We start from the raw sequence: 25,764 nt of genomic DNA on the forward strand, positions 1-25,764 counted from the left end.
TGCCTGGGCCTGACCCCAATCCATCCTGGTGAGTGGGAGGAGCTGGAAAAAAGCCCCATGAATATCAATACCTCCCCTTTCAATGCCACCAGAACAACAAGGAAAGGTTGAAAAGATCTTTTTTCCCAACCAGCCCTATCTGGCAATGACTAGAGAGCTCTATCAGGGATGTGCAGTGTGGGCAAATCCTTTACTGCCCTAATATATTCCATCTCCCCCTCTTCCTCTCTCCTATCTGTCCGTTCCTCAGCCTCTCCCGCAGCCTAAAGCTCTCTATTCCCTCACTTTATCCAACACGTTCCCACTGGTATCCAGAAACAGAGCCAACATCCAGACTCCACCACCTCCCCTCTAAACCCCCCTAGTACTTGGGCAGACAGATTTATTGCAAACACCCATTTTACCCCAGGGTAAAATCTGTGGCTGCTGGGGGGACCAGGCAGGCCTTACAAGCACACCCCATTCCTGCTGCCCCTAAAACCAGCGTCCCACAGCATCCCACCACTGCCAAACCAGGGAGGGGGCCGTTCCCAAGGCTGCCTCTGACCCCCCCCCCCCCCCCAGATCAGCACTCTCCTGAAGACAGCAGTTTCTCTCAGAAAAATCTGCAAGAGATTCTGCCGTGTACAAGCTTGGCTGGGTTTCAAAGCATAACGAAACCTAAAATTCCCTGGGAAGGGATTCTATTTAAAAAAAAAAAAAAAAAAAAAGAGGGAAAAAAAATAAAATAATCCCTTCAGCTGTACTGAAATGTACTGTTTTGGGAAACAAATCAAAACGCCTCGTTCCAATGTTGACTTTGAAAGTTTTATGTGATTTAGACCATATGACACTGCAAAATAAAGAGAAAAAAGGCAGCTAGGAAGGAAAAAACAGAAATTTCTCCCGCTGAAATGCAGAGACAAGGCTTCCTAACACCATGCTGGAGGTTTATATGGTTTGGGGCTTTTTTTTTTCGCACCCAAATCAAATTTTTGAACAATCAAACATGGTTTCACAAACCCGCTCCATCTTTCCTAACTGCATTGGCTCCCAAGGAAGGAGCCCGAGGGAGATTTGTGACACCACTGCTCCCTTCTCCCCCAGCCCTGGCTGCTCTCCTGCAGCTCTGCCATGAAGAAACACTCCCCAGGAACAAATATCACCCCTCCTCAAGAATAACTTGAGTTACCTTCCTCCTCCCCCAGCCTCCTACCATCAGCCCTGAGCGCTTGAGCTCTATATTTGGGGCAGAAAACCTCTTTTAGCATATTTTTGCCATGCCCAAGCACTAAGGCTGCAGCTTGGTATAGAGAGTGGCAATTTCAGGAGCTCCCTGGAGAGCTGTCACCTCTCCAAAAGCACTGCTGCTCACGGGGAGCACACTCCTAAACCTCCATCCATCTTCAGGAAGATGCCCAGAGAGGGACTCACCCCATGTGGGGACCCCTTTTTTCTTGTTGGCAGCCCCCCAACCAGCCAGGCCAGGCTGTGCTGCAGCTCTGTGCCCTTCTGAGCCTGGCTGGGCTCGGGGGGGGTCACAGGGTGGTGTTGGGGAGTCACTCACTCGATAGCAGGCATGTTTGGGGCAGACATGGGGCTGACTTCTTTGGCTTTCTGAAGGGCGTGCTTCTGGTTAAAGGCCTCCTCTTCCTCCTGCTCGTCCTGCAGAGAAAAGAGGGGCATTGCTCAATGGGGTGTTGGGGTTCTGAGGGAAAGCTCAGCCACTGGGAGCAGTGAGAGATGTGCAGGGCAGCCCTGGATGCCAAGGCTCGAGGGATGGAGGGGGATCTGTACTTCTGATGCCTTGGAGTGGCTGCCTAGAACAGAGGCTAGACAAGGTTAAGAGGATAAAGTGGGTATTTATTAAAGGCCTTCAACAGGCACACCTTGGGCAGCCTCCCCAAGGGGCTACACCCAGGATGGACAATGGTCACAAGTTTTTCATACAGTTATAAGTTTGGTCCATTCACATATCGGGGGTTAATCCTCCAATTACAGCTTCAGGTAATGAAGTCATGTTCCCTCAGTTTGCTCCTCCCCATTTCACTTTTTGTTCATACTTTTCAGGGCCTGAGGCTGTGAGGTGTCCTTGAGTTTCAGGCCCAGAGGGATTGTCTTGTCTGACCAAAATGTGAAGGCAGCAGCTAACATTCTCTATGGAGTTCAGAGTTGTGCAGTAATGCAGTACAGGATTTGAAAAAATGTAAAATTTTAAGGCATCACTTCCAGATACACTTTATTTCCCTTGTGCTGGGTGGATGCAGGTTCCCCACTACACCAGATCTTCCCCAAGGCATCAGGGCTGCTCAAATAATTGAACCCAGCCCACTCCAGGCACGAGCTGGGCTGAACATGGTGGGACAACCCCAGACAGCACAGACCAACTCAGCCCTCCCTTCTTCACAGCCACAGGGGCCAGACAGGCATCCCCCAAACCGAGTGGGAGGTAAGGCATCCATGAACGACCCCGGCAGAGCCCGGATTGCTTTAATGAGCACGGTTGTGTCTCCTGAGCAAAGAATGTCATTAGGAGTCATTAGCGAGCATTCAGCCTTTTCAAAAACTCAGCGCTCTCTTAATTGATGCTGCTGATACCCGTGGGGCTCTCCCATCCCTCGCACCCCAGCGGCAGCCGGCAGCCCCTGGAGGTGCCATCTGCACCCTCCCACCGTGGGAGGACCCCTGCACACACCCTCAGGCAAACCATGCCCCCTTTGGGGTCAGATTCACACCGGTGAGCCCCAGGGATGTGAGCAATAGCACGGGCTCCACAAAAATCTGGGCACCACAGGATCACTGGTCTGCTCCAAAGAGTGGACACAACCCTTGCAGCTGTCTCCTACTCCCATTATCCAGATGGTGCCCCTACAATTTTGAGATCCCCAAATATTTCCCAGCATGGTCTTAAAAGCAGCTGAGCACCAGCCTAAATTGCATCTTGAATCACATCTGCTGCCCACATCTGTGGGCAAGTGGGGAATAAATATTGGCACCACTGGAAAATGCTTCCCACTCCACATCTCCAGAGTGCTCGGGCAGAGAAGAGTCCCCACATCAGGTCCCACCCAAGAGAGGAGGGTTATCTCCATCTGACTGATGGCAAACAGGACTGGGGAGTTTAAATGGAGAAATAAAGCCATACTTGAAGTGTGGGTGTTCCTGGAAAGACCAGCAGGTTTAAGCATTTTCCTAAATCGAACCCTAAATGGCTTTGCCCCCTCTCTCTCCACGGGAGAAGGAGCAGCAGGAACGTACCTTGGTGAGCTCCTGGGCGTTGGCCAGGTTGTCCACGGCGATGGCCAAGAAGACGTTCAGCAGAGTATCTGAGAGCAGCTAAGGATGCACAAGCCGTGTGTTAAGGACATGTGTATCTGCAGCTCCCAAGGAGCCCAGCCAAAGGCACAAACTCCTCACCCATCCCACAGCCCTCAGTGCACCTCCCCACAGCTCCTTCTCTGCCCTTGGGACACCCACAGGGGTGTGCTGGGTGTCCCTCAGCTGGGAGGGGAAGGATGTTTCTGTGAGGAACGTTTGAAGGAACTGGGGTTGTTTAGCCTGGAGAAAAGCAGACTCAAGAGGTGACCTTATTGCTCTCTACAGCTCCCTGAAGGGAGGTTGTAGACAGGTGGGGTTGGGCTCTTTCTCCAGGTAGCACTGACACAGTCTCAAGCTATGGCAGGGAAGGGATAGGTTGGATATTAGGAAAAGTTTTTCACCGAAAGAATCATAAAGTACTGGAATGCTCTTCCCAGGGAGGTGGTGGAATCACCATCTCTGGATGTGTTAAATAAAAGACTGGACATGGCACTTGGTGCTACAGTCTGGATGAGGTGTTGGGGCATGGGTTGGACTCGATGATCTTGGAGGTCTCTTCCAACCTCATCATTCTGTGATTCTGTGAAGAAGGGGAGGGGGATGCCCCCAGAGAATGTGAGGAGGTGGGGTTGTCAGCACCAAAAGCACAGCAGCCCAGTGGATACAGTTCCCAAACAAGGTGAGGACGATGAAGTAGATGGAGGACCACATCCCTGAGCGCACGCCTCCCTGGGAGCGGATGCCGTTGTACATCACCTCGTTCCAGTCCTCGCCTGTCAGGATCTGTGGGGACACGAGGCAGCAGCTCTGTCACCTGTGCTGCCCATCACCTGCACACCTGTGCCACCAACACGCAGGCACCATGTACAGGGACCCCCTGCAGTGGATAACCCAGCTCTGCAGCACCTGAGGGACATCCCACTGCACACTGATAAGGATTTAAAACCTCCTCAGAAGAGTTTTAAAATTCTTCATCTTCTGTAACAGAGGTGGAAGAGTTTCCACCTCCTTCCATTCACGTTGTTGTGCAGGAGAGGGAGGAAGCAACAGCTGATAGAGGGGAACTTGTTTGGTGTAAAGAGCCCCACCCAGCCATGGGGGAGAAACCAGGTGGTGCCAAGTCCCTTTGCTCGAGTCTCCTGGCAGCCCAGCTCCTACCTGAAACACTGTCATGATGGCTGCAGGGAAGGTGTCAAAGTTGGCCGAGGGGGTCCCATCCATGAAGTTAAACCTGCAAAGGGAACCAGGTGGGTGAAATACCAAGGTCACCAAACCCCTGACTGCTGCTGTGCTGTCAGTTCTCTTGTGTTGAGGAGGCCCCTTCCCCATGCTAGAAAAGGTCTCCAGAGCATTTGGTGCCAGAAGGTCTCCTGGCTAGAGGAACCCACACAGCCCTTGAGCAGGAGACTGAGGGGGAAGGTACAGTCTTGCTGGCCCTCTGAAGAGGGTGTCATCACTTGGCTTTTACACCAAGAAACTCCTGTTCCTCAGCCTTGAAATGACATACCTGCCTCCAAACAGCTGCATTCCCAGCAGGGCAAAGACTACAATGAAGAGGAAGAGGAGGAAGAGCAGACTGATAATAGATTTCATGGAGCTCATCAGCGAGACCACTAAATTCCTCAGGGATGCCCAGTACCTAGAAAACAGAGATATTGCTGGAGCACTGCCAGTGATGCTGGGGAGCAGGAGGGACTGGATCTGGGCTGCAGCCACAGTCTGACATGGAGAGTAACAGGCACTGATTGTGGGTACGCACTTGGTTATTTTAAATATCCTCAGGAGACGAAGAGCTCGTAGGACACTGATCCCAAAAGAGGTTCCTGGTCTGAATATAGCCCAAACCACTTCGAAGATGCTTCCCACTGTGACCTGAGAAGCAGACACAGCCACAAGTCAAAGACAGGCTCAGGATGGGCTGCTGCAGGGAATTTTAACATCCCCAAAGACGAGGCACCCACCGCCCCATCCAGGACCTGGTGTCTCAGGCTGTCCTGGCAGAAAGTACTCCCTGCCCACTGTGAGGCTATTCTGATCTCCTCCTTGGTACCTTGCATTGCAGACCCCTGCCAAGCATCCCCCCCACACCCACAGCATCCCCAGGGCCGCTCACCCCACAGTCGAAGCAGTTGAAGGAAGAATGGAAGTAAAGGCGTGGCCCCATCCCATACATCTTTAAGGACATCTCCAGAAGGAAGAGCCCAAGGAACAGGAACTCTGCATAGTCTGGAAGACAAAAGCCAAGCATGCTTGAGGCACTGAGCTGTTTGGAGCATGCTGTTTGCACCCATCAGCTGAGCATCCAGCACACCACAGAGATGGGAAGGACCACACTGCATCCCCAAACTCTCATGGTTTGGGATGAGGGAATTTGATCTGTGAGGAGCTAAACTATATGTAACAGAGCATCAGGCCCATGAGTTAATCATTCAGGGAAGAGGCACCAGTGTCCCAGGGGACTGACAGGACCAGACATGGCCAGCAAGGAGCAGAGCAGCTCTTTGGCATTAAACCACAGCGGCTGAGGAGCCTACAAAGGCATCAACCGCACGACACTGTAGGGGAATATCATCAACCTGGATTAAAATCATTGCATGGCTGGAGTTTGGCCAGGGAAACAGAGCCAAACAACCAAGAGCCAGTGAAAAGCCTTTCCAGCTATTTCATGAACATTTAGCAGGCAGGAGCCTGGCTTTTCACCTTTCCCAGAAGATGCCTCTCACCACGACCAGCTGCCACACCACGCTGCAGTGTGCTGGGAGCTCGGCAGGCCTGAGCCTACTACTGCAGATTTGGGTAGAGCTGGGGCTTGACAGGGACATTTTCAAGGTGAGGAAGAGTGACACATCTGAGAAAGCAGCACTGTCCCCACTGCAGCAGCTCAGGAATGACACATGTGGGGCTGACCATGCTGCTCTGCAGTAGCCCACGCTGCAGTGCTTCTGAGACCAGACCTTGTGCCCTGGCCCATGCTGGGCTCAGGGAGGCTCCATAACTGGGAACCTCCAAGCCTGGGATTCCCTCACCGTGCTCTGCACAAGGATTTTAACCAGGGTGCTCTACCATGACCAGTCCCATCCCTGCAAATTTACACCTTTCCAGCAATGGATGTGCACATTCAAATGTGGTTATCCAGCAAGCTTTCCATCACCAGTGTTCCCAATTTTGGGATAAACTCTACTGAGACTGGCAGTGTTTCTCTCTCATGACAAACACATCAGACCTGAAGGACACAGAGCCAGCACAACTCCTCCGTGTTTGCTCACAAGGCTGAGACAGCCCTCAGTGGCCATGAGGCCAAGGACAAAGCTGAATTAAACATCTCTTCATGGTCATTTGTTATCAACAGTGGATGGAGCTGAGGTCATTCCCACCCAGCTCCACACCAGCACGACTGTGGCAGGACTCATCCCTGTGTGCCTCGAGGCAAGCAGTGAGGGCGTGCTGCAACGCTCTCCCACCTACACCAAGCCCAGGCACTCACAGAGGAAGTGGGTGAGCCAGGCTGGCTGGTTGTGATGGACGATGGCCACACAGGCAGTGTTGAGAGCCACCAGGCTCAGGACGATCCAGTAGAAGACCTGGGATTTGACCATGTGGCGGACGGAGATGCGCAGGAGCCGCTCCTTGTGCCGCAAGTAGGAGGCACCGTCCACCCTGGCCCCTTTGAGGCCAGAGTGACTCGAGGGGTTGCCTAAAGGAAAAAAGAAGGGGAACAAGGAGTTGGATGCTCCAGCCTGTCCTGTGATATAGACAGGACATTGCTCATGGACGTTGTTCTTATGGGGCACAGCTCATCTGGAGAATTTTACGTGGCAGCAGGAGGTTTGCTGCCAAACCAGCAGAGATGTCTGGTTTGTGACACTCGCCACGCGATAGGTGTGACTCTGGGAATTCAAGCTGCTGACAGAGGTTTGGGGGAAGCAAGCTGCAGACTGCACTGACCCAAGGTTGGATTGAGACGTCTCCTCTGCGCCAGCCTCCGCTCGCCCACGGAGGAGATGTCGACACAGTGCTCGTCACCCGACATGGCATCCGTGCGGTTCCGCTTGATGGTGGCTCGCCGGAGCACTGGGAAGGCAAGAGGAACAGCTGCTGGAGTCTCAGTGGCCCAACTCTGCCAGTAGCCAGCCCGTTGGATCAGGACCTGGTGGTCAGTACTCAGGTCTGGTAACAGGACGAAGAGACCCAGGTGATGCTAGCCCAGCGCGATCCCTTGTGTGGGATCAGACACCTCCCAGCCTCCATGCTCTCTCAGGAGTTACGGTGCCAATCCACCACCCCTAACCCCTCTCTTGGGCTGCAGACCCCACTGGGGCCTCCCCATCACAGCTGGAGGATCTGAGCCTCCAGCTCTAGGCAGGCAGAAGAAAGGGTAGGCAGACTTTAAGGGCATTGCTGGTCTTACCTTCTAAGGCTGAGGTCCCCGAATTTTTGTTCTCTTCAGCCAGCATGACTTCCTCTACGCAAAACACACAGTTCAGCATCAGGAGACAAGGCACTGTCACATGTCACTGCCTGGCACTTAAGAATTTCCCCAGCCCAGAGGCTGGCTCTAGACTGTAAACTCTTACCAAGTATTGGTTAAGGGCCCAAAAGCAAATTCTGGAGGGTGACAAGTGGCAGCTACCAAACATCGCATCAGGAAGAAGAATTATTTATGATCAGCCCTTCTCCCTCCACTGCCATTAAGTTCAGGAAAGAAGTTGAAAATTGTAGGCAGGGCTGGGGCTCAAGCAGCCCAGCCCAGGGCTAAAACTGAGGTCTGGTGCTCATTTGAAGACACCCATCTTTTACAAGTCTGAATTCTGGATGAAAGTGTAAATCTTCCCTTCCCAGAGCTGAATGCACTGGCCTCATTCCTAGGAGGAGCAAGCAAGGACATGGGCTGTGGCAGTTTGGGAACCAACACCCACAGGCTGTCATGCCTGGTGTCAGGAGGAAACCTGGAACTTCCACCACCCCCAGCCCAGGTCCAGGAGTCCCAAGAAAAGAACAGTAAGTTCATCCCCTCCAGATGGCTCCAGGAGGAGATTTAACTGGAAAACCCTTCTCCCTGCTGACTGCTCTTCTTTCCCACTGCCCACCACTGCAGGGGACTCCAGCAAACGCCAGGAGAGAGGAAACCATGGCAGAGCACACCTGACAGCCCTGTTGCTCACAGCCTCCCTGGAGATGCAGCGTGCTTCGTGCACAGAATGTGACAATTTCATGCCACAGAACACAAGGACTCGCCGGAGGGTGGTGGCATCCTTGCCTGCAGCCTGGTGGGACCAAGCTCACCCATGCACTCAACATCACCACGTGAGCACCTTGGACACTTCAGAACTCAGGGATTCCTCTGTATCCCCTCCACCCCACACGAGCAGCAGTGTGTTGTCCCCCCAGATGTCCCCTGGCCACCATCCTTTACCCGCTTTGTCTATCCACGCCCGGTAGCCGTTGAGCTCCCGCTCGATCTGCTGCTGCCGCCGCAGCTTCATGAAGGCTCGGCGGTTCTCCACACGCTCTCTCTCTTTGGCAAACTCCCTGGGGAAGGGCAGAAGGGAGGGCTGAGAGCAGGCCCGAGGAGCAGCAGGATGCCCAGGGGGCTGGGGAACCACGGCACAGAAAGCAGGGACCAAGGCGGTTGCTGGGGACGGGCACGGGTATCCCCGGCCAAAGCGTGGCCAGAGGATGGGTGAATGATCAGGGAGGAGAAAAGCAGCACTGGATGGATGTGAGCAAACACCCTGCTCGGTTGCTCAGTCCTGCATGCTCCAGCTGGGAGCTGCTGCCACTCAGGGGGGATGATCCCGGTGCCACCCAACTCCAGAGCCAGCTCAGCTTCTGTCTGTCCCTTCAGAGAATAAAAACTGGGCACTGTGAGGAGGCACGGAGGGGATGGAGGAGGGAAGGTCCTGTCCCTTGCCTTCACCTCCTCCTCTGAATCCCTTTCTTTTCCAGCCTCTCTTTGGAGTATTTTCCCAGGACTTGAGGCATGGCTGTCCTCTGGATGTCAGGGTCTCACAAGAGCTGTCCAGGTGTGAGGACCAGCACAGAGTCTCCCTGCATCTACAGAACTCCATCCCACGCCCTCAGCCCCTTCCCAGTCCCTGGATGCTCCAAGGGAAGCGTGATTACAAAGAGCAAATGGCACTGTTCTCTCTGTGAGAGGAACATGTCTCTCCCCAGAGACCAGCAGCAATCTCAGGCCTCAGAAAAATTAAAACTATTCCAAAGAACGGAAAGAGCTGGTCTGTCTGCTGCAGAGAGCCTTCAAGTGCATTACCCCAGCTGAGCTATTACACCCTGATGCTGTGTGGGCTTTTGCATGTGTGTGTGTGTGTGAGTGTGTGTGTGTGTGTGTGAGTGTGTTTGTGTGGAAAGCCAGGAATGTTCCCTGCATCTCTTGTTTAAGATCCCCAGACAATTCAAGCGCTTTTCATTCCACCCCAGGAAGGCGAAGTTTCCTGCCGCTCTGGCATTAAGTGTCAAATGACTCCCCCTCCAGCACTGCCTTTCAGACTGAAATGAGACTTTCTTCCTGGGGCAGGGAAGCGGGGCGGGGAAACAAAAGGCAAGGGAGAGAAAAGCAGCCTAAGTGAAGGGAAGGAGGGTGGGAGGAGATGGGGGAGAAGGAAAGACCTCCCCAGCCAACAGTGAAATGCACTCGCAGCTTTGGGCATGCCATGTCAAAGCACCTCCTTGCTCTAGCTGGAGGAAAGGCAGGAGCATTTTGGCTGTGCAACCACCCCTCACCACCCCTTGTCTGGAAATTTGGGATGTCAAGGAATGAGGATATGCTGTTTGGAGTCAGAGTTGGAGGGGAAGTTTCCTGTCCTCTGGTCCTCCCAGCTCTGCCCCACGGGCCATAATTCCACGGCAGCCGTGGCAGCACTTTTCCCAGACCCCACAGATACCAAGTCCTAGAGTGGTTTGGGTTGGAAGACACCTTAAAGACCATCTCATTCCTTGCCATGGACAGGGACACCTTCCACTACCTCAGGTTGCTGAGAGTCCCATCCAACCCGGCCTTGAACATTCCAAGGATGGGGAAGCCACAACTACTCTGGGCACCCTGTGCCAGGGCCCCACCGCCCTCACAGGCAAGAATTTGTCCCCAGTATCTAATCCAACCCTGCTCTCTGTCAGTGGGTAGCCATTCCCCCTTGTCTTATAACTACAAGGCCTTGTCCAAAGTCCCTCTCCAGCTCTCCTGAAGCCTCTTTAGGCCCTGGAAGGGGCTCTAAGGTCTCCCCAGAACCTTCTCCGCTCCAGACTGAACAACCCCAGCTCTCTCAGCTTGTGGGAGCACTTGGGAAGCTCCTCCTGATGTGTATCAGCTGGGAACCTGGCCACTCTCTGCTGCATCCTGCTTGCCCATCCCTCTGTCCTCCAGCTCCTTTTGCTGCATGGCAAAAGAAACCATCATGTACCCCCCGTGGAAGCCACCCAGAAGGACCAGCTGAGCCTCAAGCCACCTCTTCCAGCAGAGGGGAATGGAGGCATTGGGAAAAGGTGCTCAACAAGCAACACTTTCCCCCTTTTCCTGAGGCAGCCCTTTTGCTCATGGAGCACTAATTTACAGGAGGCTGGTGCCACACACGCTCAGGGACAGGGTCTCTGAGGGAGCCACTTCCCACTCACTTGATCCCTAATGGAGCTTAATTGCTTTTGTCCATTAGAAGGAGGAAAGGGTGGCAGAAAGGGGAGGGGTGGGGAATTAAAAAAGTTAATCTCAACTTAATGAATTATTACATTTCAGAGAGACACGTTCCCGAGCAGGGCAGCAGCGGGGGCTGGTGACATCTGAGAGTGGGTAGGCGATGCTGACAGATCAAGGATTGCTCAGAGCCAATTTGCAGCAGCAAATGGGTAGAGATAATGCTGTGTGTGAGTGAGAACAGGGCCAGCCATGGTGACTGACAATGCTTGGGAAGGCTCCAAGTCACAGGCAGGGCAGCCTGGCATTGCCCAGAGAGCGGGTGCTGTCTCCCATTGAAGGGCTCTGCTCCTGCTCTCTTGGGGTTACATCACCAGGGATGGCCAAATTCTGCCCTGCAAAGAGCCCAGGGCGATGCTGCCCCGTGGGGTCTCTGCAAGGGGGCTCAGAGCACCCCAGCAGATTGCACAGTCTCCACCAGCAACACCTCTGCTTGTCCCCCTGGTTCTTCTGGCCCCAAATCCTAACAGCTCCAGCTCAAAAACATCCACCCCTGGCAGCCAAGATCCGTGATGCCAACCTTGTGTTACTGCAGCCCCTCTCTGCCCAGCCTGGTGAAGCCAAAGGCCCTCAGAGAGCTCTGGAGGCGATTGCTGAAGGCCCTGGAGGGGTGTGGGGACCAATGTGCCATCTGTCCTCCTGCTCCCAAGGGCACCATTCCCCCACAGCCCGTGCTCAGCCTGTTGGGGCAATGGGAGCACAGATGCTTTGCTCCTCCTCTGCCTGCAAATTCTCCTCCACAGCATTGGCATTTCCCTCACGTGGCCTGAGAGCATCTCTGCTCCTGGCAGGAGACCCTTGGGCACACCACCATGCTCAGCCACATTCCTCTCCAGGACCCCCAGCCACCCTCACAGCAGGAAAGAGATGGTTTCAGCCCAGCGTTATCTGCTCTAAGGACTGGCAAGCCCAGGTCTGGTTTCAAGGGGAGAAACACTCGTGAAGCATCCAGCTTGAAAATGGGTTCCCTCTTGAAAAAACCAAGCACAAACCACAAGAAAACAGGGGGAAAAAAAAACCCCAAACCCCAAATTACAAGAAAACCAAGAACCAAAACCAAGAGGAAAGAGTATCAGAGCCACTGCAATCCATTTTTTTCTACATTTTAGACCATTTTTGAGTTCAAAGCAGGTGAATAGTGCTGGTCACACCAATGTTGTGACCTCCATGCTTTGAAACAACAAACCATCTATCTTCAAACCCATCAATTCATCACCTCTTGCCTCTATTATAAAGATGATTCCAGCAAACCAGTTATCAAATCAGCCTTAAAACAGCTTGAGGCAGCAGAAAGGACAGGATGGAAATTGGAGAAATACTGGATTACACACTGAGGGTGAGGCAGCAGCCCTCTGCTATGGAAAAACCCCAAATATAATGGGATGCATAACAAGAGAGACCATCTGTAAGACATCAGGTAACACTACTGCTCTCCTCAGGTCTCAGCTCGTGGCTCCACGTCAGGTCTGAGCACCACAATCTGAGGAAAAACTGCCTCTGAGCCTCCAGGAGGGTGTCAGAGGTGGTTATGGGACAGAACTGCCAGCAGACGGTGTGGCAAACACAGCTGAGGCAGTTGCAGGCGGGGGGATCAGATGGTATTTACCCAAGAGGTGCACAGGAGCTGAAGTGAGAGTGTTGAACTGACTGAGCAGCCTGTAACCTGGAGCCTGAGCTTAAACAGACGGTGGCAGCAGCGCTGGCACTGCAGACTGGGATTATTGCACTGAACCCACGGCAGAGGCAGCAGCAGGGTGTCCAAAAGGCACCAAAATCTCTGCAGGGGTTACGTGCCTGCTTTGGAGGAGACCACAAGTTTTTCACTGAGGGTAATTGCTTGATTTAAGTTCACTTGAAGTGCCAGAGTCAGAGAAGGTCGAAGGCCAAGCTGGATGGAGCTCTGAGCAACCTGGTCTAGTTGAAGATGTCCCTGCTCATTGCAGGGGGTTGGAGCAGATGGCCTTTAAAGGTCCCTTCTAACCCAAACCTTTCTGTGATTCTATGCCATCTCAAGCAAGTCTTCTCTGAACTTGAAGGAGAGGGGACACAAAAAGAAAGGCAAACAGCAGCACCCCATTTCTGTACTGCCTGTCCATCAGCTCTGACCAGCCCCGTGCACTGGGGCGGGAGCTCTGTGTCACCACAGTGTGACAGAGCTGCAGTGGGAGCACTGCTAAGGAGAGCACATTTATAGAGCACTGGCAGCCACACGAGCTGGGGAAGAGAAAGCTGACAAGCTGTTGGTGACATGGAAGGGTAAAATGGGAAGGAGCTGGAAGATGCCAGCCCTGAGATGACCCATTACATCACTGGCCCAGTTAAGAAGGGGCAGATGCTGACGGGGACCTTCTACCTTGAGGAAAGTTTGTGGTTTGGGAAATCCAGGTGGATTTCTCCAAGGCCAAGCGTGCTGATACCAAACTGAGTGGGGAAGTGGAGAATTCAGAAGGGAGAACAATCCTGCAGGAAGACCTGAGCAGGCTGGAAGGGTGGGCTAACAAGAATTTTATGAAAAGAATCTGTGCTGCCCAATCCCTGGAAGTGTTCAAGGCTGGATGGGGCTTGGAACAACCTGGTCTAGGGAAAGTGTCCCTCTCCATGGCAGGAGGGGTGGAATGAGATTATCTTTACAAGGTTTTTTCCAGCCCAGGCCATTCTCTGATTCAAATGTAAGGTCTTGGACCTGGGAAACAAAATCCAGGAGGGGAGCACAGGCTGGGATCTAGCCAGCTGGGGAGCAGCTCTGTGGAAAGGGACCTGCAGGTCCCAGGGACGAGTCCAGTGTGAGTGAGCAGTGTGCTGCTGCAGCAAAGAAAGCCAGCAGGGTTCAGGGCTGCATCAACCAGGGCAGAGAAGAGATTCACAAACATCCTAGCTGTAGACTCTCAATTTCATCATTTTTCCAAGGATAACACCTCCGAGGTTTGCATCGCTGTCCCACTGCCCAGAGAGCTCTGCCTGCAATGCTGCACCAAAGGCAGCAATAGCACACTCAGCCCACACTGCAAAGAAGCTGCAGAAGGGTGGCAGAGGGTCTGGCAGCCCCAGCAGCAAGGAGCAGAGATGGGAGCTCGAGATTGTGCTTCACTCTTATCAGGCAGGGCTGGCATAAGCAGCGCAGCTTCAATGCTTCAAGAGCCCCGGGCTTTGTTCACAATCACTCCCACTGGCTCATGCAGTGATGGGAAAATGTCACTCCTCCCTTTTCCTCCTATGCTCCAGTTTTTATCCCCTCTGAAAGCAGGGAACATCTTTATAGCCTCCTTTTGCATGTGACAGCAATCCACAGATGAAAGGTGTGTGGTCACTACTGCAAGTGAGATGTAGTATGGAAAGAAAACCCCACTTCAATTTTCAACCTTTCATCACATTAACTGCCCAGGAGCTTCCAGCACTCCAGTCGACACCTTCTTCATCCAACAGCAGTGCCCAGCACCCCCTTGCCAGGGTGGAGCTGCTCCTGGAGGAACTGGGCATCTCCAAAGCCATCCACCAGCTCAAATCTCTGGAGCCCCGCGATTGCTGCCATCAACCAGGAGGACAGAAATTACCATAATCTGGAACAAACAACTCCAAAAGCAACCTGTAAGCAAGCACTATCTGCTGAGTGCCTTGTTGAGAGGATCAAAACAGAGCCTTTTCACCCACAGCCCGCAGACCACAGGCAGTCACTGGAGCAGATTTGCAAGGAGGCAGGAATAAGAGCAATTCTGAAGCAGAGGAGACATGCTGGCAAATAATTTGCCAGGAGAAATCAAAGGGGAAAGTCAGCGAGTCATCTTTTTGTTGTGGATTTTTTTTTTTTTTTTCCCTTCTCACCCAGCTGGCTGCAAGAGGAGTCATTATTCCCTCTAACAGCAGAGGATCCAGCACAGCAGCCACACACGCCTCTTGTCAGGCAGCTTGTTTGCACGGGGCTTGGAGCCCTTGGCAGAAGGGTAGCCCAGCAGAGCACGGCAGAGAGACATGAATATGGATGCCCACCTGCCTGCTGAATAGAGATGAAGGTCCCCCAAGACTCCTCTGCCTGGCCTGTGCTCAAAGACCATGGTGATGACAAGGAGCTTCCCCACAACCAAGTGACGAGCGTGGACGTCGCTCATGGTGGTGCTGGGGGGCCTGGGAGGGGCATCACTGCCCACCCACTCCTCCCTTCAAAAGGGGTCTCAGCCACTGAGTTCCCATGCACAACACAAGTGCAGAGATCCCACATCTCATCCCTGAGATCCTACAACCATTCCAGGAAAAAGCCAATGTGATGGCCAATGTGATGCTTCCGGGCTTTCGTACTTCCAACTCCGTATTTCTCAGGCGCAGAATCGCAGAGTCATTCACGTTGGAAAAGCTGAAGATCCTCAAATCCACCATGTTCACCAGTAGAGAACGTCCCTAAATGTCACATCCACATGTTTTTTTAACACCTCCAGGGATGGTGATCCCACTACCTCCCTGGGCAGCCTGGTCCAATGCCTGACCATTCTTACAGCAAAGAATTTTGTTTCTTGATGTCTTGCTGGGAATTTATGGTCTCCCCAGAAGCTTTCCTGTATTTCCTGCATGTCCCCCACTTCTCCTTCCAGGAATCTTTGAGACATTAATCCTCTTCTCAATGTTTTTGGCTTCAAAGCACCAGATCCTGCTGAACCGTGTGGGGTCCAGGTTTTTGTGTGGAGCTGGCAAAAAGAACACTCTTTCCATTGAAAATGTACACTTGTTCCCTCAACACCCTTATTATTAATTGCTACAAAACTTAATTTTATTCATCGTTTGTTATGCATCCAAATTGGATGGGGAAAAAAATTCAAATTAACTGAAGTGAAAAGATTTCAGAAGATGGTACAGAAGGCTCCTGAAGGAACTGAAGAGAACTCTCCGGAGACTGCGAATGCAGTGCTAACCCAACCTGAAAGAAAGATCTTAAGACAAAGAAATCTTGCCAATTTGATCCTTTAATTATAACATTAGTCGTTTCTTTCAAAGGCTTAGTGTAAGAGCTGGGGGTGGGGGGCAGAAAAGACTTAAAGGGAGAAAAGACTTAACATCACCAGGATGAGTGGAAGCAATTAGGAGGATTTAAATTACTCTCTTGTTTGGTACAAGGCAGATAGATTTCATTTTTCTTGCCATCGTGCTCCACTTCTTGCTCTGCTGTTAGCTTCCAGAGGTCTTCTCCTTGGCTGGCCTGAGGGCCCAGGTCTTCCCAGGCCAGGCAGCATCTCCCTCCACTCTGCACCCACTCTGCTGTTTCTGCAGATCAGTGACTATAACAGCTCTGACACCCTGGAAAGGGCTGGATGCACAAGACTGGGTATGGGGATGGAGTCTCCCAGCTCTCAGCGGAAGGATGATGCTGCAATGAATGGAGGAGGGTGATTGGAAACCAAATTTTTTCTGCAGAGGCTGTGGAAAGGGAGGTGGGAAACAGTCCAAATGCAGCCTGTTTGGTACTGAAGCTCTGTGTGAGTCCTCAGCCTGTGGCCACTCTCCTGGGGTGGCACTGCTGCCACTGGCACATGACACCAGCAGCAGAGACAGGGCATTGTGACTCTTGTCAGGTCTCTGCTGCTCCAGAGACAGAGCCCAAACACACGTGTTCGAATCATTTTCTGTGAGAAACAGCTGAGGGGAAAAAAACCCCAAAACTCAACAATTTCACAAAAAAAGGGAGAGCAGATCTTTGCAAATCTCCAGCACATGCAAATCCTCAGGCCTCAAGGCAGCCTCAGGTAGAAAATGGCATTTCAGTGGATGTTCCATCCTCACTGGCTCCCACTGACTCTCCTCTGCCAGGATTATCTCAGCAGCTCGTGTAGCTTTAAAAGCTGAGCAGTCACATCTCCTTGGGCTCCGTACCTGCTCCCAAAGAGGAACGGGGCCAATTTTTTTATCTTTTCCTGCTTTCAGTCAGAATTAATTGATCCGTAATTGCACCCATAGAGGGGGGAAGTCAATAGACACGGTAATAAATGCCAAAGCCACAGCAGAACTGGCTCTCCAAGACCCTGCCTGGAGGAGCTCCATCTCCCCTTAACAGAGTCTGCATGCGACTCCAGTGCGTGCGTGCCTGTTCGTATTTAGGGAGAAAAACTGAGGAGCCTGCCTATGATGAAAATCATTTCTTTTCCTCTCCCACATACTTTGTGCTTAAGGAGCAGATGGATCCAGGCTGTTTACATCACAGAGGTCATGCCTCAGCTTAACAGTTGGGGAACTGACTGTTGGGAGAGATGCTCATCGCAACCAGGAGGCTGCTAAATCTGGGCTCCGGCAAACTTCTGCTGGTGGCAAGTGAAACACACAAATGTCCTCCTGCAGCCTCTTCTCGTTGGGGGCCCACCCCGGCTGTTGGGCTGTTTCCCCAGAGGGAGCCTCTGCCGAGACCAGGCGAGGGCAGAGGCAGCTCAGCAGCAGCTCCTGAGGAGAGCCTTGAGGAGAATGCTGGAAATCCCGAGTGGACCTTGTTATCCAGTGATGCAGATGGTGCTGTTTGCAAGCTACGTGGGGCCAGCTCTCTGCAAGGAGGCTCCCAGTGGCCATGATTTCAGCCTGGCTTCCCCAAAAGCACTGGTGTAACTGCCAGGGGAAGAATTCCTTCGGGAGAGGTGTTTCTGTGGAGCTCATTCCCAAAGTGACCAGGTCTTCTCAGTTCAGCACAGCCACAAGTGGGGGTGTGTGGCCAAGCCCTGCCTGTTCATCCAGCTGAGAACTGGGCAATGGAAAGGTCACACCTCCCATCCCCCAGCAGAGCCAAGTACTCTCTTCCAGCACAAGAGGATTGTGGTGAGTGCTAAAAACAAGAAGAGCTCAGCAAACAGAGCAAGGAGCGAGGCCCTTCCTGCTGCACTCAAGGACACACAGCACTTGTGTGTGCACAAGCACCTTCTCCTGCCCTTAGGTCCTACTCCTCCACGGCTCCAGCAGCACCTTGGGATGATTCACCCAGCCAAAGTGCTGCATCCACTGAGCCACAGAGGATGTGCCCAGGCAGGGGGACAACCACAGTGGCCTTGCCATGGAGTGGCAGAGCCCAGCTGGCCACCTGAGCTCACCTCCCTCAGCCCTGCGGGGAGCTGAGCAGTCCTGCTTTACCCTGGCTATCTGCCACGCCACAAGAGCCTCTCTGTTGCCAATTAGGCCACCCACCCACTTGCATCTTTCCCCAGTACAAACCCTACTAGCAATAAACAAACAGTGGAGATGCCAGCCGGTGCCTGGGAAGAGTCCTAGACAAGTGCATGGGAACGGCTGCCTCGGGCAGCCCTGGTGCAGGGAAGCACCAAGGTGGCCAGGGCACGGCCAGGCATCCCACCAGCCCCTCTGTGATCCTCTGGCCAGTGTCTGCTTAGTGTCCCCAAGCTGCTTTCAGCATCACCCCAGCACCAAAAGCCTCGGTGGTCCACACAACACACTGCACTGACACAGTTTAACGTTGCAATAACGTTGTTCCCATCTTCCTAACTTTCCTTCTGCAGGTTTTTGTAGGAAAGCTCCTGCTTGACATCGAGACCCAGCTGGACTTTGCCCAAATGCCCAAGCTGGATGTGGCATAAGAAGTAGAAATTCCACCCAAGGCTGCTTGGATTTCTTCATCACCCATAAGAATTCCCTCTCTGCAGGGCAAAGTGAGGCCCTTCCTGCAGCCTGTCCCCAGAGCCCCTGGAGCCAGTCAGACCCCAGAATGAGAGCTGGGAAAATTCAGCCCAATAACAGACCCCAACCTACCACTCCTGAAACCACCACCATCACACCTGGACTTCCAGGGACACTCAGGAAAGGGACAGAGACCACCAAAGCCATTCTCCACCCTGTCCCTTGCACCTGAGGGCTTCCCATCTGGCCAAACCAGTGCTACAACGACTTTTGCATTTTGCTATGATGCATAATTAGCTAAAAAATGACCTGCTTCAGTCAGAACAGAGGAGCCCCCATCTTCCCCCAGAGCAGGAGAGGGCACGCTCTCACCGTTCACCAGCCCCTGCCAGCAGCTGAGGATGTGCTGGTGCAACCACAGCTCATTGTCATGGAGACAAGAAGAGTTTTTGTCTCCAAACCCAGCTTAATGGTTTGGATTAAAACTGCCTTTCCCTTGGGAAGTACAGGACAGGGACAGTTGCTTTGTCCCTGCTTCCTTATCTTATATCCTTATATCCTTATCTTCTGGGCTTATCCACGTGCACCCTAAGCACCCCTGTCCTCCCCAGCTTGCACCCCCCCAGTGCAGGGCACATCCTCCTGGTCACAGCACAGAGGTGCTCTGTATCACCCCCCAAACCCATCCCAACCCACACACACCCCACCACCAACAGCCTGCACTCAAACACATTTTCACAGACCCCGCCATGTCTCTCCCGCCTTGCAGCCAGAAGATCCCCAGTCACCATTTCTCACAAGGAGCCAAAAGCAGAAGATCTTCAGCAAGGTGAAATGCCAGCAGTAATAAATATCTTCAAGGCTGTCCCTTTCCCAACTCCCAGGCTGAGGAAGACCCAAGCACAGCCAGGGAGCAATCCCCTGCTGTGGGGCAGGCAGGTATGGAGGGGATGGAGGGACACAGGGACCAGCCTGAGGTGCCAGAAATGTGTGACAAGCACAGCTTGAAGGGAATGGTCACTGCTTACCCTGACAGCACTCCCAGGACAAGGTTGAGGACAAAGAAGGATCCAATGATGATGAGGGGGATGAAGTACAGCCAGTTCCAGGTGGCTCCTAAGGCATCATTGGTCTGGAGGAGAAAGAAAAAAAACACGTGTGACATCACCTCCAACACCAGCCACGGGGCAAAGGGATGGTGTGTTAACTTCAGTGCTCCAGGCTGACCACACCAGGCTCCTCAGGGTGACCTGGCCATGCCTGCCAAGCCTTGGTGGGCACCCATCCCCACCACAAGAGCCCTGGCACCCCTCAGCACCCTGCCCCAGCCATACTCTCCAGTCTCCAGCCCTCATCAGGCAGGACTGCTCTCCTCTACCCCCTCCAACCATCCCTGCAGAGACTGTAAGAGATGGGTATAGCTGTAGGTGCAGGGTCCTGCAGCCCAAGGTGAGGGGTCACCCTGAGCACGTTTTCCCCAGCATTCTGGTTCAGGGCTCCCATGCACATCCACCAGGATGGGGCAAAGCAGCCCCATGGCAGCAGGACCTGCCGAGCACACATTTATAGGGTGCCTTAAGGTGGCATCTAGAGAAGAGGCAGCCAGTGTTTGTCCCTTCATGCATGGTGGGAAACCTCCAAACAGGCATTTGGCATCATCACTAACACCTTGCAGACACCCTCCCACCGCAGGCACATCCCCCAAAGCCACGGAGCTGAGACCAGACGAGAGCTCTGAGCGCAGGGCACAGCCCGACAGCTGCAAAGGCTCCCAATGAGCCCTGCTCAACCCCTCCAGACATTAATTCACCAGAGGTTTTAATAAAGCAGTGCCCCTCCGTCCCTCCCAGGCCCCATTTGTCCTCTGGTGTCAGGCACGGTGCGCATGACGCCGGGCTGAGGGTGATGCGGCAGAACGTGACTGTCTGGGGGAGGTGGTATCAATCTTCTTGCAATGAAAGACTCTTTCTCTTTTCTCTCTCTTCCCCCCTCTCCCTGTGCTAATTAAGCCCTCATCTTCATCTGAGTCATTGGCACCACATCTCCTGGTCGGCCAGTGCAGGAGCTGAGGAAGGCTCTGCGGCGGGAGAAGCGCGGCTCTGAGGAGCAAAGAAAGTGAGTGCTGGAGCCTTCCTCCAGTGGGAACTTCAGCTGGCTGTCCCCATCACCCTGGCACCCAAGGCAGGGAGGGTGACACCAGCAGAGCCCAGCACAGGCATTGACCACAGCGCTGGGACAGGGGATGTGGGCAGTGATCTCAGTGACAAGGCACGCAGCAGCCGTAAGGGCTCTGAAAGCACCTGGAAGCACTCCCTGCTCTCCCCCTTTGGCACTAGGGAAACCACACATATCCTCTCAAGATCCTGCTCTTTCAAGGGCCCCAGCTCACCTCCAGCCCCTTTCTTTAGGGCCATGGGAGAAGCAGACACAGGGAGGAAAGGATAATGCATAGGAATTCCAGACAGCCAACGCTCACCACAGCCCTCCAGAGACACCCAGGGTATTGTGCTCTGCTCTGGCAGCACCATCTCCCATGGCATCAGCCTTCAAGGCATCCTGCAACCCTCAGCCCAAGCTTGGCAGGGCTTCAGCTCCCTGCCAAGATGCCACTGGGTACCTGCCACTCATGTCAGGATTGCTTGCCTTTGAAACTGGCTCCTGCCCAAAAAACACAGGCTTTCCCTGAGGTCTTTGTCACAGGGAATACAAAACACAGGAGCTCCTTTCCTACAGAAGAACAAGACATCTTCCCCCAGAACTGGGCTATCACCATCCCTTCTTTAGCCATCCCAGCAGGAGAGAGGGGGAGAAATAGGCATTTTTCCCAGAGTTATCACTGCCCAGACCTCTTCCCTCTCCATTTTTCAGGCACAGCAAAGCTGGCGGCACTGGGGACCTGCAGCAGGGACAGCTGAGGCAGGGGCTTGGCAGGACTCTGGTGGTGTGGGCTGACTGTGATCCCAACCTCTGGGCATTTGAGTGCCTGGCTCCCCTGGGAGTGGAGACAAAGGGGGTTGGAGAGATTTTTAAGGGGATTTGGGAGGTCACAGCATCACTTGCGCCCAGCAGCTGCAGGAAGGGCACTGCTAGGGGAGAGGAGGAGATGAGGAGCTGTGGCCATGGACCCCCATACTCAAGGACACAGCAGTGGCCACAGTGAGCTCAGGGACGGTCCCAACCACCCAGGCTGCCACCAGCAGCCCCAGGAACAGCGCAGCCACCAGCAGCCACATGGGTCCCCTGGCTGGTGCCAGCTTTTCTGGCATCCCCCAGCCCCAACATGAAATCTCCCCGGGGACATCTCAATGCTCCCTACAAACCGAGGAACTGGTGATGCCCAGTCTGGATGCAGTGGCTCCACACCATCATCTGGTACTTGCTGAGCTACTCAGGCTGCCAAAAACTCACTATCCCCACTGGAAGCCTCCTCAAGCAGATGCTCCAATGGCTACTGTAATTTCCAGCCCAAATTTATTTGTGGCCATTTTCTATATCGCTCCGTTCTTTGCCAGCACTGGTCTTTGGCTGAAATAGCTCTTTTCCTTCCTCTTTGCATCCTGATCTATTTCTAGACAGCGATCACAGCCATCTCCAGCCTCTGCTTTGCTGGCCAAAGCAAAGTTCTTCCAGTTCTCTCTTGGCCAACTGGCTCTCCTGCCCTATTTTATCCAGAAGCCCCTTCCCTGTTCCAGCCCAGGCTCAGCTCATCCTTCCTGGACACAAGAGACCTGAGTGAGCAATTTGATGGGTCACACTCCATCCCTGCGTGATGCCACAGAGACTTCACCACCTCACCTGCATCCCACCATCCTTCCTCCTCCTCTGTGCCACCCCTGCCTTGCAGCCACCTCGTGGCCACCCCGATGTCACCCGTTCACCCTCTCCTCCTCCACGCTGCTGCTTCCCAGCCAACAAGAGCTGAGGTCCAAGGAGGGATATTTGCTGCTCCTCAACAAGTGCTTGGGTTTCCATTTCTCACTGCATCCAACATCTCAAAGGCCTCCCAGCCCAGGATGACAGCCTCTGTCCCTCCAGCTCTGGAGGCAGGAAAGCCCAGGACACATCCCCAAGGACTCCATGAGTTGATGACATCCCCTTTGTCCCCTCAACACCATCCCAGCACTGCTCACTTCCCCGCCAGCCTCACAGAGCCCCTCATGGGGCGGTGTGTCTTGTTCAGACTCAGATGTTTATTTGTTCTTATCTATGTAACAGTCTCACAAACCCTGAGTTCTACAGCACATCACTCTCACAAACTAAAAATGGAGCCATGGCTCTCTCTCTACAAGGCCTTTTAAGGATAAACTGTCCAATTAAGAAGTGACACCTGAATTATTTTTACTTTTAACCCAATAACCAGCCACCTGTGGCCCACAACATAGACTTTTTTATTCAATTACACAAAACCACCCAAACCCATGGAGAAGAAGGTGAAGAAGAAGGACCAGCCACTGCCCTAAAACCTCCATCTTGCTTTACAGATATTACTATATTCTATAACCTTAAACTCTGAGTTTTCCACCCTGTGATATTGCACACTTCTATTCAAACTCCACATCCATCATCTCAGTTCTGTCACTCAATTTTGGAAGCCTTCTCCACAGCCTCAGGGCACATGTGGTGTTCTCTTGGGGGTCTGCGCCTGTCAGCACAGAAAATCTAAAATTCTCAGCAACCAGGGTTCCAACACATCCCCTTCCCCCCTTCCCCTCCCCATTCCCCTCTCCCACAGCAAACCCTTTACTACAAGGAGCAGCCCTGGGACGCCTTCAGGCCTGAGATGCCGGGTTAGCCCGGCGTGACCTACCTTTGACAAACCCATGATTCACTTTCCTCCCTTGCCTCCCAAACCTGTTCTGAAATGGCATGAGATCGAGGTCATCCTCGCAGTCCTATTCCTGCCTGCCTTACTTTTCCTCCCCTCCTCCCCCCGATTTTAAATATAGGCACCGCGTTCGCTATTCTCCAGTCAGATGGTGCCTCCCCCAACTCGATGGAGCTGTTAAAAATACTTGTTACCAGACCTGCCATTTCATGTGCCAGCTCCCTCTGAGCTCGGGGGGAAGCCATCCCAAGCAGCCAGGCTGGTGGGCACGGTGGTCTCAGTGCTGGGCTTCCATGGTTTCCACGTTGGCCATGCCCTCGTTGCCGGTATCCCGCCTTTTGCTGCTTGGTGCTGACCAAAAGTGGGGCTGAAATGTCCATCTGTGCCCAGATCTCTCCAGATGTCATTTCACTGGGCCTTGCTTCCACCTGCAGAGATGGGGAACTGCTCACTGCTCCTCCAGGAGGTCTGTGCCCTCATAGCACTTCCCAGCTTTTTTGGCACCCAGGTGTCGTTGTCTTGATGGAGCAGCCTCTTTTCCCATTCCTCTGGGGCATCATTTGTTCTTGATATCCCTCTGTAGTTCATCACCTTGGACCACTGTGCCTTCCCATAGGTTTTCTTTCCCCTTTGTTGAAGGTACCAGGAGGTTGTTGTTTGCAGAATTCAGGACAGACACGGGAATTTTAATCCCTAAATTACACCAACTCCTTTGATGTAGAAATTCCAGGTTCCTGCCTTGCTCCCTGCACAGCTGAGCAGGTCCCATCACTCACCCAAGCACTTTGGGACAGGCCTTTTTATATTCCTTTGGGAAATGGAGAAGCTGCTTGGTGCCAAATCTTTGCTGCTTCTTCCCTTCCCTTTGAGAGGTCTCCTTCTCATTATGCACCCCAAACTCTTCTGTGGCACCAGACCAAGAACCACCACGCTGACATCTTGGCATGACCCCCTCCTGCTGCCAGGAAAGCCCTCTGAGCCTACAAATGACACCACCAAGACGTGGGAGCAGGACCCTCCTGAGGGAAAGAGCCCCCAGCAGCTCCTGCTTCTCAACCCCCAAGCACAAGGTTATTCTTTAGGCAGCTCTTGTGGTGTTTGTTTGGTTTTTTTGTTGGTTTTCTTTTCATTATTTTTCTTTTTTTTTTCCCCAAAGGGCAGGAAAAGGCGCGGGAAGCTGCAAAAGCAGGTCTCACTCGGGGGGCCAGAAATCTAAAGAAATCTAAATATATCCTCAAGTTGAATGCACAGCACAAGCTCACAGCCCACATGTCCCCTCCCTCGGGCTGTGGCGCATGGGAGCCTTCAGGATTTCTTTGCTATAGGGAAAGGGAGGGGGGAAAACCTCAATAAACCCCTCAAACTCAGTCTCTCCTGGCTAAAAATAAACAGAGAGCAGGTTCAAGCTGTGCAGGGAGCCTTCATGGCCCCTCCATTGCTCACCAGGGTGCAGTTCCCTCTCTGGGGAGGGGAACTGGGGACCTGTGGGCACCCAAAGCTTTCAGGGAGCAGGATGTGGATTTCATTCACACAGAGGGTTTGGGGATGATGGGGAAAGCCATGGATCTCAAGGGAGCTGTGTCTGCCTTCCCCAGCACTTCTTGGGTGCTTGCAGAACAGGACAGCAGGTACAAAACCACCACCACAGCTTCCATGGTTTGTGCTCCAAATCGCTGGCTTGGTAACTTCCAATGGTCTTTGCCTGGTGGTGACACCCACGGTGGCCCTGCCATGGCTGATGGTGTCCCCCAGCATCACCTCCCCAGCCCCAGCCCTGCTCCTCCCTGCAAAGCACAGCTGCATCCAGCTGAGAATCACACACAGGCCAGCAGCCACGGCCTCACAGCCCAGCAAAAGGGGGAGAAAATGAATTATAAAATTACCTCTCAGCAGATTCCCTGGCCTAAGCAGCTCCCTGCAGACCCTGACACCCGCTGCTGCTCTCCCCAGCACAGTAACAGATCTCCTTGTTCCCTTTAATGGCAGTAATTGAATCTCCTGCATGCAGGGCCATGCTTCACTCCCTGCCTGGGATCCATCAGTGACCCTGGCACTGGACAAGATCTGAATGGAAATGCTTTGCTCTCCCAAATCAGGTTAATGAGGAAATGGGTGCATTTCCTCTGCAAGGCCAGGACTGGCCCGGGGTGGGACACATCCTGCCACAGCCAGGTGTCAGGGTCTCCAGGCAGGGTGAGCACCTCCTGCCCCATGGCCTCCCTCCAGCACTGCCCTCCACTGGCCCTGGGAAGCTCTGGGGCGCCAGGGACAGGCAGGAATCATGCCAGAGGAGGACACAAAGCTCAGCATAATCTTCTCTCTGAGTGTGTGCAGGGAGGGAGGGAGT

General features: G+C 53.2%; 1 protein-coding gene across 1 annotated transcript in view; it reads right to left on the reverse strand.

The window, feature by feature from the left end:
- Window positions 1-25,764, reverse strand: part of CACNA1E (calcium voltage-gated channel subunit alpha1 E) — a 124,919-nt gene that overhangs the window by 42,290 nt on the left and 56,865 nt on the right. Inside the window, exons 8-19 of the mRNA XM_059854744.1 lie at window positions 19,621-19,724; window positions 8,711-8,826; window positions 7,706-7,759; window positions 7,243-7,368; window positions 6,782-6,991; window positions 5,411-5,523; window positions 5,057-5,169; window positions 4,805-4,936; window positions 4,456-4,528; window positions 3,963-4,080; window positions 3,238-3,305; window positions 1,547-1,644 (exon numbers count right to left, since the gene is read on the reverse strand). Coding sequence (XP_059710727.1) covers window positions 1,547-1,644; window positions 3,238-3,305; window positions 3,963-4,080; window positions 4,456-4,528; window positions 4,805-4,936; window positions 5,057-5,169; window positions 5,411-5,523; window positions 6,782-6,991; window positions 7,243-7,368; window positions 7,706-7,759; window positions 8,711-8,826; window positions 19,621-19,724 — 1,325 coding nt within the window. The remainder of the gene's footprint in view (window positions 1-1,546; window positions 1,645-3,237; window positions 3,306-3,962; window positions 4,081-4,455; window positions 4,529-4,804; window positions 4,937-5,056; window positions 5,170-5,410; window positions 5,524-6,781; window positions 6,992-7,242; window positions 7,369-7,705; window positions 7,760-8,710; window positions 8,827-19,620; window positions 19,725-25,764) is intronic.

Source organism: Haemorhous mexicanus, chromosome 9, assembly GCF_027477595.1.
Source record: "Haemorhous mexicanus isolate bHaeMex1 chromosome 9, bHaeMex1.pri, whole genome shotgun sequence".
Classification (NCBI taxonomy): Eukaryota; Metazoa; Chordata; class Aves; order Passeriformes; family Fringillidae; genus Haemorhous; species Haemorhous mexicanus.